This window comes from Orcinus orca, chromosome 1 (genome assembly GCF_937001465.1).
Source record: "Orcinus orca chromosome 1, mOrcOrc1.1, whole genome shotgun sequence".
NCBI lineage: Eukaryota > Metazoa > Chordata > Mammalia > Artiodactyla > Delphinidae > Orcinus > Orcinus orca.
In genome coordinates, this window is record NC_064559.1 from 159955350 (window position 1) to 159972666 (window position 17317).

General features: G+C 39.3%; 1 protein-coding gene across 24 annotated transcripts in view; it reads right to left on the reverse strand.

Annotated features, from left to right (window-relative positions):
• Positions 1-17317, reverse strand: part of PATJ (PATJ crumbs cell polarity complex component) — a 405040-nt gene that overhangs the window by 263829 nt on the left and 123894 nt on the right. For all 24 annotated transcript variants that reach the window (XM_049696976.1, XM_049696961.1, XM_049696921.1 and 21 more), the window contains 3 exons: positions 16983-17106; positions 11341-11515; positions 384-455 (listed from right to left, as the gene is read on the reverse strand). In XM_049696976.1, the coding sequence (XP_049552933.1) occupies positions 384-455; positions 11341-11515; positions 16983-17106 (371 nt within the window). The remainder of the gene's footprint in view (positions 1-383; positions 456-11340; positions 11516-16982; positions 17107-17317) is intronic.

The window sequence follows — 17317 nt, forward strand, 5'->3', positions numbered from 1 at the left end:
TAACACAAGAGGAGGAGGGTGCTATGTGATAGAAGCCTTAACTATTGTTGTTGTTTGAAAAAAAGAGCTTCTTTACTGCATTCAAGGCAGGCCTACCTGCTTTGCTTAGTGATACAGTGAGAAAGTATACCTAATCCATCACAGATGGACATTTGTAAGTTGTTTTTCTGAAAGAGTACGACAAAGATTTTCCTAATATTGGTTTCGGTCATTTTGCATGGCTAAAAATCTCTAGATAAGACAAAATGAAACTAAAATTTAGGCCAGCGTACGTGTGAACTATGGCAATCATTAGAGAATGACTGAATGACACTATGAAGTTAAAGAAAAGAGCAACTAATTGCTTTGTCCTATTGAGAAAGTCAATAATGTCATCAACATACATTCTTGGTGGTCCCCAGTGGCTGAAGTTTGGAGTTTCTTCTCCTTCACCTTCTTCTCTCTCAGGTAATTCACTGAAGAGAAAGAAAGGAAAAAACACACACACATATAACTTACAACACACTTCTTATTATTAAAGGTTCTTGAAAAGTTTTACATTACACAATCTATATGTAGTTAAATTGTTCATAATTTCTAAGCTTTAAAAATATTTACATCAGGGCTTCCCTGGTGGCGCAGTGGTTGGGAGTTCGCCTGCCGATGCAGGGTACATGGGTTTGTGCCCCGGTCCGGGAAGATCCCACATGCCGCGGAGCGGCTGGGCCCGTGAGCCATGGCCGCTGAGCCTGCGCATCTGGAGCCTGTGCTCCGCAATGGGAGAGGCCACAGCAGTGAGAGGCCCGCGTACGGCAAAAAAAAAAAAAAAAAAAAAAAAATTTACATCAATAATTAACTATCCATACAAAGATATATTGCTTTAGCATTCAACTTAACAAATATCTACCCAGCACCAGAAAATCATTGATTATAAACACTTTTATTGGTGACACTCTAGATGTTATTTTCTAAAAATCTGTGTTTGAATTTGTATGATTTCACATTTGTTTCTATAACAGCATTTAATTATAAAATATATTTTTTAAAATTTGGTGTGATTGACCAGCTAACAGTCCAGTATAAACTTACACAAACTGCTGAAATGATTAAACAGTCAGTAAACATGATCATTCTTTCTAGATTTTTCTGTCTCTCTAACCCTAAATACTTTCCCTGTCATCTGTATTCCATAAATATTTTGTGTAGCTACACAGCACTTTTCAGTTTACAGAGATTTCTTAAACAATGTGATTCTCCCACCTACCACCACCATACTTTCACCCATCAAATTATGTTAATATGGAACTGCCTAGCGGGATACTGTAAAATGCTGAATTACAGAGTAGTTATAAAAGTAATGTTATCTAATAGGGTAGAGACACTACCATCTATTATCTGGAAGAGGAGTCAGGATTTCTAAGCTCCAGTCTAACCTGTACCACAAAATAGGTGTGTGCCTTTGGACCACCAAATGAAATGGCTTATGTGATACTGTCAGTTGTATTACTCTCCACAAAAATGTAGGGAATACCTCTTCCATTTCATTTTCACAAAAACCCTGTGAAGTAAGCACAACAGGTCATATTACTATATTTTCCCCATGAGGCTCAGATGTACTACACAATCTCTCCACAGTATCCAAATCTCTCTTTCAGCATGAAGTTTCAATGCTCCATTCTCCTCTGAACTCTCAAATAAGTCCTATAAAAAGTATAAAACTCCAGCTACTTGCCACTCTACAACTTTCCAGGATATAATGGTTTAAGGCTGTGTGAAAAGGAGAAAGTGAAAAAATTTGGACAATCTAAAAATCAGTTAAGGAATTGAGATCATTAGGGATCACTGACATCTCACCCACTGCAGACAGCCTTCTTGCCTTAGCCAGTCTATTTTTTATGATTAAAAGCATCATAGAATTCAAGGAAAAACAACTTGGCAGATACTTGCCAGTTACTTATCTAATGTCTTCTCTCCCCATCTTCCTTACCCAACAACATAACCCCCCTTTATTCCAGGTGGCACTATGCCCAGCTTTAAAAAAATAAATTTTCTGGACTTCCCTTCAGCTAATGATAACTGTGTGCCATAGCTCTGATCAGCAACAAGGAAGCAAAAGTCCCCAGATGAGATTTCCAGGAAAACTCACTAAATGGAGGGAGAATCAGCTGACAGGGAGCCTTTTGCTCTATGCTCTTCCCCTTCTTCTTGCCTAGAAGGCAGAGGTGATTATTGGTGATGAAGCATCCACCTTAAAATCATGAAGAAACCATGAGGGCTAAAGCAATACATTGACAACAGCAGAGCAGAAAGAAGATGTCTAAGACCCTGACAGGGCTTCTTCAGGACTTTTTTACATGAAAAAAATTAAGCCCTAGTTGAGCTAAGCCATACTAAAAGTGTGTGTGGGGAGATGGGGGCAGGGGATTCAGTTTATAAGCAGCTAAATGCCATCGTTAAATGATACACACATGATTCCACCAATTTAAGTGAAGTCTTCACTTTATCATATCACATTATTATTCTTGGCATGTATGCATATATGTTCATTGGATAATTGTAATCGTAGCATAAACTTTCATATTTTGATTATCTTATAATAGTAACAAGGATTAAATGAGATATGACTGGCATTTAACTGAGGCTCAACCAATACGTATTTCCTTAACAATTTTTTCACTTCAATTTAAATCAAAATTTTCCCCAAGATTATCATAATCTTCATCATTTCTTATTTAATAGCATCTTAATAGTCCATGGTATTGATGTAATTTGTCTGCTATCCCAAAATATAATGCACTTAGATTATGTCTTGTTTATATGGAATATATACATTAATGCAAGGAATATCTTCATGCTCTGCTGTATTTTAATATTCTCCTTTACGTAGATATTAATTGAAGTAAGATTGAAAGCTAAAAACCAAACCAACACTGAAACCTTCCTCCTCTCCATTTTCCACTTTCCTGTACCCTAATTGCGACAGGTGTGATAATATGAAATAAATATTTGGTCCTTGTCCCTGGTTCCTGCCACAGAGCTTCTAAAACCCTTGGAGTTTTCCAAACGATAGGGGTGACAGGAGCATTTTTTGCTATTCATAACAAGCCCCTCTCAACCGTACCTGAGTTGATGTTAATAAGGTGTCTCTAGGTAGGACTACAGACAGTTTCAGGATGGGGGTTGATTGCCAGAGAAGCAGTTGTGTGATTAGAGTTAGAACTTTCAGCCCTACCCCCACCTCTGGGAAGGGGAAAGGGGCTAGAGATGGAGCTCAGTCGCCAATGGCCAATGATGTAATCAATCATGCCTGCATAATGGAGCCGCCATAAACCACCCCCCACCCCACCACCCTGGCCCCTCCAAACAACAGGGTTGAGAGAGCCTACAGGTTGGAGGACACATTAAAGTGCTGGGAGGGTGATGTGACCCAAGAGAGCATGGAAGCTCTTGCATCCCACACACCCCCTTCCCTGGCTTATGCATCTCTTCCACTTGGCTATTCCAGAATTGCACCCTTTGTAATAAACCAGTAATAGTGAAGCACTTTCCTGAGTTCTGTGAGCCATCCTAGCAAATTCTCAAACCTTAGGAAGGTGTTATGGGAACCCTCAATTTATAGCCAGTTGGTCAGAAGTAGAGTTGGCAACCTGGAATTTGTGACTGGCATCTGAGGTTGGGGCAGTCTTACGGGACTGAGCCCTTCACCTGCGGGGACTGTACTAACTCCAGGTAGTTATGTCAGAATTGAAATGAATTTTAGGGTACACAGTGTCCAGAGAATCAGAGAATTGGTTGTTGGGTGGAGGAAAAAACTCATACATTTGGTGTCAGCAGTTTGTGAACAAAGAGAGTTCATGATAGGTATTAAGAAAAAAAAAGTATTATTATTATGGCACATGTATAATATCATTATAAGAATTAAATTCTTAAATTTAAAATTACCTAAAATAGAATGGAAACCAAGCTTTAACATTAGTACGGGCTATATGCTTTTCTATTAAAAAAAAATTAAAATAAAAAATATCCTAAACTGCTGGCTTTCACATACAATATTAAGCAAAGGGGGAAAATTTTGTCTAAAATATGGATAATTTTAGTTTTCTTTAAGAAAATGTATGACAAAAGGATTTATTCTGTTAGAAGAGACTTTTTCAAAGCGTATTATCCTTTTTCAGGAAATTGATAAACACATATTTTGTTTACATTACTTCATACCTAAAGAGGGATAAAACTTTCAAAAACATAGTGTGATTAGTTTTAGAAATAAAGTCACAGGAGGCAAGCAACTATACAAAATGATGTAGTCACTTTACACTGATAAATGCATATACCTTTCAACCCAAATTAAAATTTAACGGAGAAAGTAAAATACTTTTACTGCACATATTAAGGTGTAAATTTGCACAAATGTACTTGAATCTTTCACAAGAGAATTCTAACCTCTAATTTTATAATTTGCACTTTGATTAGACATGGCCAATAGCTCAATCAGTTAGAATCTCAAATCTTAAAATAACTGAACTTTTGCCTTTTACATTTAACCAGAGTTTTATAACCACTTTTTCCCTAAAGAAATTAACCATCTAATAGAAACAATGCTTTTTATTTTTAGTTCAGTCCTTTATAACAAATGCCCAAAGTTATAATTCATTACAGATTTGGGAGGAAAGATGGAGTGCCCCATTAATGAACAAGTGGATATTAATAGTAAGACTTCATCATAATACACAATGTCTTTGGGAATAAAATTTTCAACATCATACAAAAATCAGATGAATCTAGATGGCCAAGGTGACCTTTACTTTATTTTTCCACAAATGATAATATTTTATTGTAGAAAAAGCATCCCAAATACAGGATTTCGTAAACACTGGTAGGTGAACAAGTGCAACTTTAAAAGTAAATACAAAGTAAAGAGGCAAAACCTACAAGCATTTTGCCTTTATGAGAAAATGTACTGTTCTCCTGCAGAGGTGATCCCACCCAGAGCACGAATGTGGCTCCACCTCGCATAAAGGCATCAGGTTTGCTTTCTGAACTATGCCCAGTTTAACAATTTCAAAATGGTGGCAAGAATATACCTTTTTTTCATGTGAAACTTCCATACACTAAACCATGAGGGTCAAGCAAACTTGGCACCCCAAACTGATGTAAGCAGGAAGGGTTATGGTTGTACCTATCTCAAGATTTCTTTTTCCTCTTAAAATATAGATTCTATATGGCAATTTTCTGTGGCACACCACAGGGAATGTGAGCATTTGGAACCAGGCAGAATAGGCACTAGTGTTTTCCAAACTAGTAGGGCTAGTTATACAAATGTTACACTATGACTTTGAAATTACAAAGCAAATTATTACCTGATACCAGCATACATAAAAAATTAGGCATTTTGTACATGAAAGTTTAAAATGACACAGACATGGTGCTCAATAAAAGAAGCCATATACAAAAAAGTACCTACTGCATGATAACATTTACATGAGTTCTAGAACAGAAAAAATAATTTACAGTATTAGAAGTCAGGGGCAAGGGGGAACTTTCTGGGTGGATGGAAATGTTCAATATCTTGATTGGGGTGTTGGTAACATGAATGTATACATTTATCAAAATTTTAAAAATTGTCCTGTAAAATTGCATTTAAGACATTTGTTAAGAAATAGAAGTTTAGGGCTTCCCTGGTGGTGCAGTGATTGGGAATCTGCCTGCCAATGCAGGGGACACGGGTTCAAGCCCTGGTCCGGGAAGATCCCACATGCCGCGGAGCAACTAAGCCTGCGTGCCACAACTGCTGAGCCTGCATTCTGGAGCCCACGAGCTGCAACTACTGAAGCTCTTGAGCCTGGAGCCTGTGCTCCGCTACAAGAGAAGCCACCGCAGGGAGAAGCCTGTGCACCGCAGTGAAGAGTGGCCCCCGCTCGTCACAACTGGAGAAAGCCCGCGCACAGCAGCGAAGACCCAACACAGCCAAAAATAAATAAATAAAATAAATAAAAAATTAAAAAAAGAAATAGAAGTTTAAGCCATAAAGGGTAAGTTACTTCCTTAGGTCTCTCCCTTTTCTCTTCTGACCTGTAGAGCCTGGGTGAGCAATCAAATATCTAATTATATTTTCATAGGCATTAATGTAATATTCCTATGTGCCTCTTGTCCTAATTTCTCACATTCATCTTCACCTGCAGTGACTGGCGTCTGCAACAGCATGCAACAGCATGGTAAAAACAGGAAAGTGTCACATACATGAGGCCACAAACTCCTTGGAAACTTCCCCTTTTTACTCCCAACTCAAACATTCCAGAGTAGTCCTCTCTCAAATGAACACATTTATTCTCTCCCTTACTCTCAGTCTTCTACCAGTATTCTGAATTTACACATAGTTTTTGGCAGTAGCACTCAAAGGTAAAACTATTAGATACTCACCGTTTACTTAGAAGGCACTAAACGCCAGGCAGTGCTGGGGACTTAAAATATCACATTAACTTACTTAATCCTTTCCCCGGCTATGATGCTCTGCCTCCTATTTCACCTCCCACTGTTCAAAACAAAGTATCCAATACCTGAAAGTATTTCTTTTCATTTGCATTGTATTATACCTACAACATGATTTTTTTTTTCAATTTAGAATTTTTTTTTCACCTTTCACTTCAAGTTCATCATCCTACCAGGCTTTAGCCTCTGACACTTTCCTTGTTTTACTTACTGTGACTTGATTCTATTTTATTTCTTTAAAAAAAAAAACAAAAAACCTCTACAATCTCCTTGAGTGTTTTAATAAACTCAGCAACAATGAATACCCTAGATACACCTCAGGGCCCATGATCCTATCACTGTCATCCAGCATCACTGCCAGCCGCCTTTCATTAAACATTTACTATGTTCAAGGCATTATACGAAGCCCTTTATATTCACTCTAACTGAACCTTAGAACTACCTACTTTACAAGTGAGGAAATACAGACACAAGGGAAACCCTCTCAGGCTCACGAAGTCATAAATAAAAAAGAGCATATTTGAACAGCACCAAAATATATCTATACTGCAAATCTCCTATTAGTCTGAGAAATTCCATGCCCGCCACTGATGGGCACACCCATGTCTTCAGGCAGCAGGTGATGACAGAAGTGAGTTAGAAAAAGACTAAAACAAGGTGAATTCTGAAAACTTGATCTCAAGTGACGTTATGAAGAAAGAAGGATACTCAGAACAAGATCACTTAGATCCCTCTCAGAGTTATCATGCTCTGCCTGCCCACCGTCCTCCCTTCCTAGAGATCCCCAGTTTCAGGGTGCATCTAACCTCTTAACATCAGTCCTGCCTCCAAAGGTAAGGAGAAATTGTCTTGATGCAAAAGCACAGTGCACACTGAATAACTCTGCTGGGCCCTACACAAAAATTAATGCAAAGAAGAAACTGTAAAAGAACATACAGCATTTAGCACTAGATGACACCCTGATGATCTGAAAGACTATATTCTGAAAAGAATCTATGCATTACTCAGGAAGTCTCCTGAGTAGCAATAAATATTCACCTATGAACCTAACTCCATGGGGCATACCCTGAAAGATTAAAATGGGGAGTATGATTTACAGGAACTCTTCTGAAGCCTGCTGAGATTTAAATATATCCTACATCTATGACAGCAAGCCAAAAAAACAGCATTCAAATGCAAGACTGATCTCCCAAGACAAAGATTAGGCTGGAGCCCTTAAATGTCTGCGCCAGCACAAGAAAACAGCCTGTCAAAGTACTCACTTCAGGAGTAAAGTGTTATCTGCTCTCTCTGAAGCTGGGAGAATTGAGTAAGACACCACTGATAGAATGTTTCACTTTCTGCAGAAGGAAGGAGGGGGTGGGCTTGGAAATTTGTTTAAACGTTTTCCAATCTACAGTTACACTTCTACAGCCTGAAAAGCAGCCTCGTTTCTGAATTCTTTGGCCAGATTCAATTATTAACACTCAGCACAAGAGAAATTTAAAAAATAAAAGTGTCTCGTTTGAAAAGTAATTTGATCACATAAAAAAGTGGAAACATGTTCCTAACTCCTCCAGCACTTCCACTGCCAAGCCTTTCTCTTAAAAAAACAAACCCTAGGGGCTTCCCGGTCATCCCTGGTGGCGCAGTGGTTGAGAGTCCGCCTGCCGATGCAGGGGACGCGGGTTCGTGCCCCGTTCCGGAAGGATCCCACGTGCCGCAGAGCGGCTGGGCCCGCGCGTCCGGGGCCTGTGCTGCGCAGCGGGAGAGGCAGCAGCGGTGGGAAGCCCGCATACCGAAAAAACCAAAACAAAACAAAACAAAAAAAAACCCCTGGGGCTTCCCTGGTGGCGCAGTGGTTGAGAATCTGCCTGCTAATGCAGGGGACACGGGTTCGAGCCCTGGTCTGGGAAGATCCCACATGCCGCGTAGCAACTAGGCCCGTAAGCCACAACTACTGAGCCTGCGCGTCTGGAGCCTGTGCTCCGCAACAAGAGAGGCCGCGATAGTGAGAGGCCCACGCACCGCGATGAAGAGTGGCCCCCGCTTGCCACAACTAGAGAAAGCCCTCGCACAGAAATGAAGATCCAACACAGCCAAAAATTAATTAATTAAAGTACGCTTAATTAAAAAAAAAAGTATTAAAAAACAAACCCTGGCTGTTTGACACTGCGTTCTGTTCCTCTGGGAGCTGCTTAGATCCCTCGCACGAGGACCCTGGGCCTGTCAGCTCCTCCCCTCTGTACCCTGGTCCAGGTCTGCTGAGTGAAAAGCCACCAGATTCCTCCAACTAGTTGGGCCTATGGGTCTTCCCTTTCCACTCAGAGATGAGCTACACAGAAGCCAGATAACTTTTTACTAAAGTTCTATCTAAAACTCTAGGCAAAGGCCACAGGTCGCTGAACAGAGAAGTGATATGTCTGAGACACTTCATATAACACAAAATCTTTCTTGGACTAAGGTTTCAATAAAAGCATTAAGATTCTTTTCCCATATAGGTTATTACAGAACATTGAGTAGAGTTTCCTGGGCTATACAGTAGGTCCCTATTAGTTATCTATTCTATGCATATGTTAATCCCAGTCTCCCAATTTATCACTTCCCCCCACGTTTCCCCTTTGGTAACCATAAGTTTGATTTCAAGATCCGTGAGTCTGTTTGTTTTGTAAATAAGTTCATTTGTATCATTTTTTAAATTAGATTCCACAAATAAGTGATATCCTATGATATTTGTCTTTCTCTGTCTGACTTACTTCACTTAGGATGATATATATCTATATATGTATAACTGATTCACCTGTTGTACACCTGAAACTAATACAACATTGTAAGTGAACTATACTCCAATAAAAATAAATAAATAAATAAAGCAATAAGGCCAATTAATCCCACCCCTTTCTCATCTCTGTTATGCTTTGCAACACCTCCAACTCCTTCGTTCGCCTCTCCTGTCCTGTACTCACAGTGCTACACGGTTCTGGTGTTTCTTTCAGAGGTGCTTCTGTTCCCATACCCCCCCAAAGCCCCCCCCCAGCCAAACTACCTGTCACACTCCAAGGAATCTCCCTGAATTGTAAAGAAGCCACCCCACATGCTAACTTCTTCCCTCAGTGTTCTCTCAACCTCCTCTGTTCTCTCAACTGCTTCCGCTTCTCTACCATGGATGCCACACTTGAGTGGGTGACACTCACTCTCTCACTCCCTGCCAAGCTGGGAAAACGGAGTCAATATTTTTCTAAATTCCTTCCCACCACTAGGCCATTACTCTCCTACCCTTGTTTCTAAAGCTAAACTCTACTCTCACACCTCTCCTTTTATGGCCCACTTGACTAGCACCCCATCATTCTGAGTAAATAACCTTTCTCCTAAATGACAGAAAAAAAAAAATCAAGGTCATTGGACAAGAACCTCCTTGGATTCCAGTCCTCAAGGTACTAATAGTACTGCATTTGTACCTTCCTTTCATTCCTGGCACCTGTGTCCATGGAGGAGATGAGCTTCCTCCTATCAAACTATTAGAAGCTAATCTCTCTAGGTGTGCAGTGTCCTCTCCCTCCACCTTCTCCAGGGACTACACTTAATCACCCACTTTCTAGCATCTACATATTCCTTTTCTGGATCTTTCACAATCTATGTGTGTGTGCATGTGTGTGTGTGTATGTGTGTATATATATAGATGTAGATGCATATATAGACGCATATGTAGATGTATATATATCTGCCCCCTTGTCCCATTTCCACAGTGCCCTTCAGTTGTCTAGGTAACATGTGTTCTTTCTGCCTCTTTTCATGATCAGGTTCCTCAAAACATTAGTCTGCTCTTACTTTGTCCAATATCTGACCTGTTCAATTCTCAACTCACTACTCTCTGATTTCCACTCTAATGAAACAGTTCTAAGCTTACCAAGGGCAACCATGTGATCAAGCCCCACAAAAACTCTTCCATTTTATCTACCTTGACCTCTCCGTAGCATGTAACAATAGTCTGCAATGATCCTTTTGTTAAAATGCTCTCTTCCCTTGGTTTCTATATCAACCTCTAGTTCATCAATTTCCTTCTACCTTTTGTTCATTCCACTTCATTATTTTCTTCCTCAGTTCATGCCCTTAATATTGCTGCTTTGCAGGACTCCAATTTTGGCCCTGTTCTTTTATCACTTGAGCCTCCCCTGGATGACTATTCAAATCCAGGAGTTTCACCTACACTTGATCTTGTTCCCAATTATCCATATCAGGATAGACCTCAACACTAGTCCCCAGTGTCATGTATTTAATTAACTCCATTTCACTTTACTGTCCTATGGATACCTGAACCCTCAACATGTCCCAAACAGAACTCATCATTTTCCTCTTCAACCTGTTCATGCTCTTATAATCTTATGCCAAGGAATTAATGGTCCCACTATCCATCTAGTTGCCCCATTCAGACACACAGGTCGTCCTCCTACTCCTTCTCACTCCCAGCATGTTATCAGTCACCAATTCCTACAGCTGCTCTAACTCTTAAGTCCAGTCCCTCCCTAATTTGTCCTCGAGTACTTCTTGCTTGAGTTGTTAAATTCTTAATTAACCTTCCATTCTCTAAGTAAATACTCCCATAATCTATTTTGCAGACAACTGCAAGAATACAAAATTGTATATATATAAAAGAAATTATATATATGGTACAATTTTAAGTATGTGAAATTCTCACAGTAATTGTTTTGTATGGTGGGTTTTATTCATAATATTTCCTTGCATTTTCCAAATGTTCCACCATAATCATGCCCGGTTGTTTTCGTTTTTTTTTTAAACATCTTTATTGGAGTATAATTGCTTTACAATATTTTTTTTTAATAGAAGCAAAAAGAAAGCTATTTTATAATGCGAAAACGAAGAGAAATAATATCATACCATGCATCAGTGGCATGCCTAGAAGACAACATTCCTATGTATGCCGAGGCCTTGGAAACAGCTAGAGCCCTGGGGAGCTGGTATAGAGGCAAGTCTTCTTGCTCCCTTGTTTGAGCCACAGCAGGAAGTTCAACAAGCAAGCCAGGACCTTGAACGTCATTTGGAATCATCATGCCTAAAGAGTAAACCCAGATGATAGTGAGCACACGATATACTCATTCATTCTTCATTACACTCATTCATTCTTCATTAATTCAATAAATAGTCATGGATATCTACTACAGGCAGGCCCTTTCCAGAGAGAAGACTTATTTATACTAAACTAAATAAGTAAAACATTTAATATGTCAGATGGTGACAGTACTATGGTAAAAAAAATTCTGCAAGGAAGGGGGATAGGGGTTGCTCAGTGAAAGAGGGTTACAATTTTAAGCATGGTCTCACTGAAAAGATGTTATTTTAGCAATATGAATCTTTTATCAAAAGAATCCCCCTTATAAGTCAGAAAGAGAAAGACAAATACTATATGATATCACTTATATGTGGAATCTAAAAAATACAACAAACTAGTGAATAAAACAAAAAAGAAACAGACTTACAGATACAGAGAACAATCTAGTGGTTACCAGTGGGGAGAGGGAAGTGGGGAAGGGTAATATAGGGGTAGGGAGAAAAAAAAGTTATTATGGGCTTATATGAAATCACGTATGTGAAACGTCTGAAAATCATAAAGCACTGCAGAATTTAAAGAATCTTTCATTCAATTAAGAATCCCCTCTACGATGGTATTCTTACTTTACTAAATTTTCCCTTTATCAACCTAGGCTGTCTCAATTACAGGCATACTGACATTTCACTGATTAAAAAAAAATAATTCCACAGAATAACAAATAACCAAATAAAAACACTTACATTTTTAAAGGGGCTTTGTTTATAAATTCCAGGATTCTTTTACATTTGTTACCTTATTTAATTCTCACATTAAACTATGAGTTAGAAAAGATAATAGCAACCATATGTTATAGGTGGGGAATTCCAGGTCAAGGAATTTTTACTAATTAGAATGAACAAATTGGGACTTCCCTGGAGGTCCAATGGTTAAGACTCCGTGCTTCCACTGCAGGGGGCATGGGTCTGATCCCTGGTCAGGGAACTAAGATCCCGCATGCCACGTGGCACAGCCAACACAAAAAAGAATGTACAAATTTACCTGACACATCACCTGTGTCATTTTCCCATTTACTGAAAAAAGGAGTAAAAAGAGCAGAGCTGTGCATGAGGTCCTACAGCACATGTTTAGAGACCTGCACCCAGACTGGCATAAACCCATTAACTACTCTTAAGATATACCTCAGTATCCATTATATCTCATCCATTATAAATTCCCAGCCAATCTTTCTTCATCATGTTATACAAATATGATGAATAGTGAATCAAATGCCTCCCTTAAATCCATACATTTATGGTATATTTTTGAGACTTGGCTCATCAGAATATTGGAAATGATCACTAAGAGCTATAGACACTCTTCTAAACCTTTTCCTATAAGCATCACCTAAACTTTCCATTTCTTCATATTGAACAAATTTTCTAGTAAACTCACTTCTACTTCTGCCTTTTGTCTTGTCTAGACACACTGGAATCAGGATCTAATCAGCAGAGAATCTGAAGAGGGGGTGAAAGTAACTGTAATGCTCAGGTGGTATTAAAGGAAGTCTCCGGTACCTCAGACATGCTTCACTCCCATCCCCTGGGCCTACATTCCTGCACAGTCAAATCCATACCAGTGCCGCACTGCTCTAGCTTTGCCTGTGTCTACCTTCTCCCCCTTGAGAAGGGGCCAGGGATGGGATGGAACTTCTGGCACGAATGGCCTAACACAGGAGTTGAAAGAACAGAGAACCGGCTCTATTTGCAGAGCTATTTCCCATCCAGCTATGCTGCTAAAGCAGCCTATTAAATTGCGGCACTGGGTTTCATAGGTTGCTTCAGTTTCTTTAAAACTTTTCATTACCTGCTCCACACAAGGCTGCCCATACCCTTTGCCCACTCCTCCTCCACGGACACCTTGGCAGTGCTCAGATACACATCTCTCCTCTCTCACCGTGCTTGACACAGGCAGACTTACAGAGCTGTTCATCAAGTGCACCACGGTACCCGGGAGCCCATAAAATAAATCGCATCCTTCGGGGCCTATGCAGTTGTTAGGTAACAGCCACAACAGAAGCACACAGGTTAGGTAAACAGGGAAGTTTACTTATTTACTTTTTTTAATATTTATTTATTTATTTGACTGCATCAGGTCTTAGCTGCGGGATCTTCATTGCCGTATGCGCAATCTTTCATTGCGGCACACGGGTTCCTTTCTAGTTGTGGTGCGCGGGCTCTAGAGCGTGCAGGCTTAGTTGCCTCGCGGCACATGAGATCTTAGTTCCCCAACCAGGGATCGAACCTGCATCCCCTGCTTTGGAAAGCGGATTCTTAACCACTGGACCACGAAAGATGTCCCCAGGGAAGTTTAAAAAAAAGGTTCCTAGACAAATGGAAGTTAAAGCTTATAGGAGAGAAATGGGGGAAATTTCCAAAAGGTTTCTACTTAGTGAGGTGCAGGAATAGAAAGATAAACAAAATAAAGGCAAGAAGAATGCAAGTAGAGAAGAGAGGGCGTTACGGCACAACTAAGCAACTGGAAAAAAACAAGTAGGGAATCGGTATGCTGTTAAATCACCACACAGGAGCAGCACATCACCTTCTCATTCAAGAAATATTTCTTGAGCACCCACTATGGTAACATAATCAGGCATAAGCCTGGACCTCCAGAAGCTTATGGTTAGAGACAGGCATGCAAATACGCGAGTGTGCCTGACGCTGTGTGCAATGACAGAAATTCATCCAGGTTCACTGGAGGCCCATTCCAGGCTGGGCCAGTCAAAGACTGGGAAACAGAACTACTTTCTGTCTGAAATCTTCTGAAATCTCTTAACACTAAATGTATTACTGATTTGACATTTATCTTGTATGCTTTACATTATTAATTATGCTAATTTCTAGGTTTAGTTTCACAGCCCGTGAAGAGCATAGGCTCTTTGAGGAAACCTACTTTTAGATTAAGTACAGGGTCAAAAATAGCCCTTTACACATAGGTTCTCAAAAATAATTTTTAATGTAATTGCTCATAAGTAAATCTAAAATTGTCTGTTACTAACAGAGTGGTCAAAGGGCTACAGATTTGAAAGAGGCCTCACAGAACACTTAGCCCAATTCCATCATTTTACAGCTGAAGAAGTGGAGGGGCTTGGAGAAGCGGGAGGCTCGCCTGGTGACACAGCAGGTTAATGGCTTAGTACTCAGGGGCCTGGGACTGAAATTATACTGACTCTGTACCAATAATTTCTTAGTCCGCCCATGGTTAGCACTAACCCAAGTACTCACACCTGCCACACAGCATTCTGGCAGCTCTCAAAAATTTTTCCAAACAGCATGTCGTTAGGAACACTCTTCTAGTGAGGACAGGCCTAAGGTATACAAGTGTAGCTTAATTCCTAAAGCTATAATCTCCAAAACTAAATTCCCAGGGCCTTGTCAAATATTAGATTAAGGCAGTATGGTGGGTTGAATGGTGGCCCAACTAAACTATGTATATCTCTGCCACAGAACCTATAAATGAGAACTTATATGGAAAAAAGGGCTTTGCAGATGTAATTAAATTAAGTATCTTGAAATGAGACCACCCTGATTATCCAAGTGCGCCCTAAATCCAGCAGCAGGTGTCCCCTTATAAGAGAGAGAAGAAGAGAAGACATGGATAGGGAGAAGGGGAGAGGGCCACGTGAGGACGGAGGCAGAAATTAGAATGATGCAGCCGCAAGCCAAAGGACGCTGGAGCCACCTGAAGCTGGACAAGGAAAAGAACAGATTCTTCCCTAGAGCTCTCAGAAGGAGCACAGAATCTTAATTTAGGACTTCTGGACTCCAGAACAGTGAGAGAATTAACTTCTGCTGTTGTAAGCCACCGAGTTTGTGGCTCTTTGTGACAACAGCCCTAGGAAACTCATACAGGCAGCAGAAGGCAGAGGAAATAACTTTGGAGTCACTTAGATGATATCCAGAGCAGGGCTCAGAGGAAGACTAGATCATCCCATGAGGACAAAATCCCTTTCCCTATCTTTTTCCCAACTCCACTGCCCTTCCTCACAAACACCCACCCCATATTTCTAGTCTATTCCTTTCAATCCTGATAGTATAAAACAGTGAATGGTTCTCAACCAGGGCAATTTTGTCTCCCAAGGGACATGTGCCAATGTCTGAAGACATTTTGATTTTGATCATGACTGGGAATACCACTGAATCTAGGGTTAGAAGGCAGGGAGGCTGCGAACATCTTACAATGCACAGGTAAGCCCTCTACAACAGAATTATGTGGCCCAAAATAGTGCTTATATGGCTATAAAGTATCAACTGTAATCAAACAGATATGGACCATTAATTCATTTATGAATTCATTTGTGCCATAAATCTCTAAGTATTTAATAGTCAGAGGATACAGAAATGTGGTGAATTAAAAAAAAAAATAGTATACCAAGAGAGTTTTGGTGAAAAATCCCATTTTTCTCCTAGTCACAATCAGTTATACATTATGAAAAATTGAATAGACTCATTTAATCTTAGATACTTAAAATTGACTATCCTAATTTTCTTTTTAAATTAAATTAAATTTAATTTAAATTCATGATGTGTTCTGACCTGCAGGGAACTGGCAACTGTTATCATCTCATAGATGCCTTCAATCTTTAACCACATTAAGAATTCCATCCTTTAGATTTTTACCTGACAGAATGTTGAATTCATAAAAAACGGTTACATAACTTTTCTATAGCTATCTCTCTCTCCTAATAGCATATTACCATACAACACAAGAACTGCCCACAGAGAAAGACTTTTCCTATAAGTAGAGTCAAAACAGGTGAAGGACAGTATAAATCCTGAACAATGGCTCTATAAATCCCAATGCTATGAAAGAACTTACCAGGTTCACCTAAGGATCTTAATATTACGACATTAAATATTGCAGTGTTAGATGAGGAAAGATTATTTTTTAAAGTCAAGTTTTCAAAAATATATAAGAATCAATATGGGAAGAGGCAAGGAGAAGCACTATACTTTTAGGATTCTTTAATGGAAACTAAGTTATTAATGTACCAAAATTGACTGTAATATATGGCTATAAAAATGTTTCATAAATGTTTAAAATATGTCTCTCTTTATTAATATTTAACAACCCCATTCAATGAGCTAACAGTATCACTTAATAGCATCAGAGATTTTAATATATATTACTAGAGACTTATTTCAGATTTGGCATAAGGCAGTAGTTTTAGTTTTAATCCATGAAGCTAATAAAAAGCAAAATGAGGCAGGGAAAATGCAGCTCTCTCAGAAAACAGAATCTGAAAGCTCTAAGTTGAAATATGACTCACGTTATTTTTCCAGATATTTTGAAGCAGATTAATTAATAAGCAGATTTCAATTCAAAACATTATAATGAATGAAAATGTGACAGTAAAATTCATCATATATACCAATAAAACTGAAAGATTGCAAAATAATGTAATTTGTGTTTATGAGAAACGAAAATCACAAACCTAAATCCAGACTACTTTCCGTTAACGAATTAAGATTTTCCAGATCATCAAATCTGCTTTGTTGACTGTTTCCTTCAGCTGAGGGTATGGAGGATAGGGAATCGATGCCAAAGTTTTCTTTCATCTCAAGAGGAAGAAAACAGAAATGCATTAGTACTTTATGACAAAATGTGGAACACCATAATGTTGTTCAATCCAGATCATAATGAGAGCGGAAAACTGGCCCTGCAAACAAGCCTTCTCAAGTAACGGTTTATACTGTGGTAAGCAGTAACAAATGTTAGTAACTTAATATCTGTAAGAGTATAGGCTAGTAAAATCTGTTTTTTCCAAAC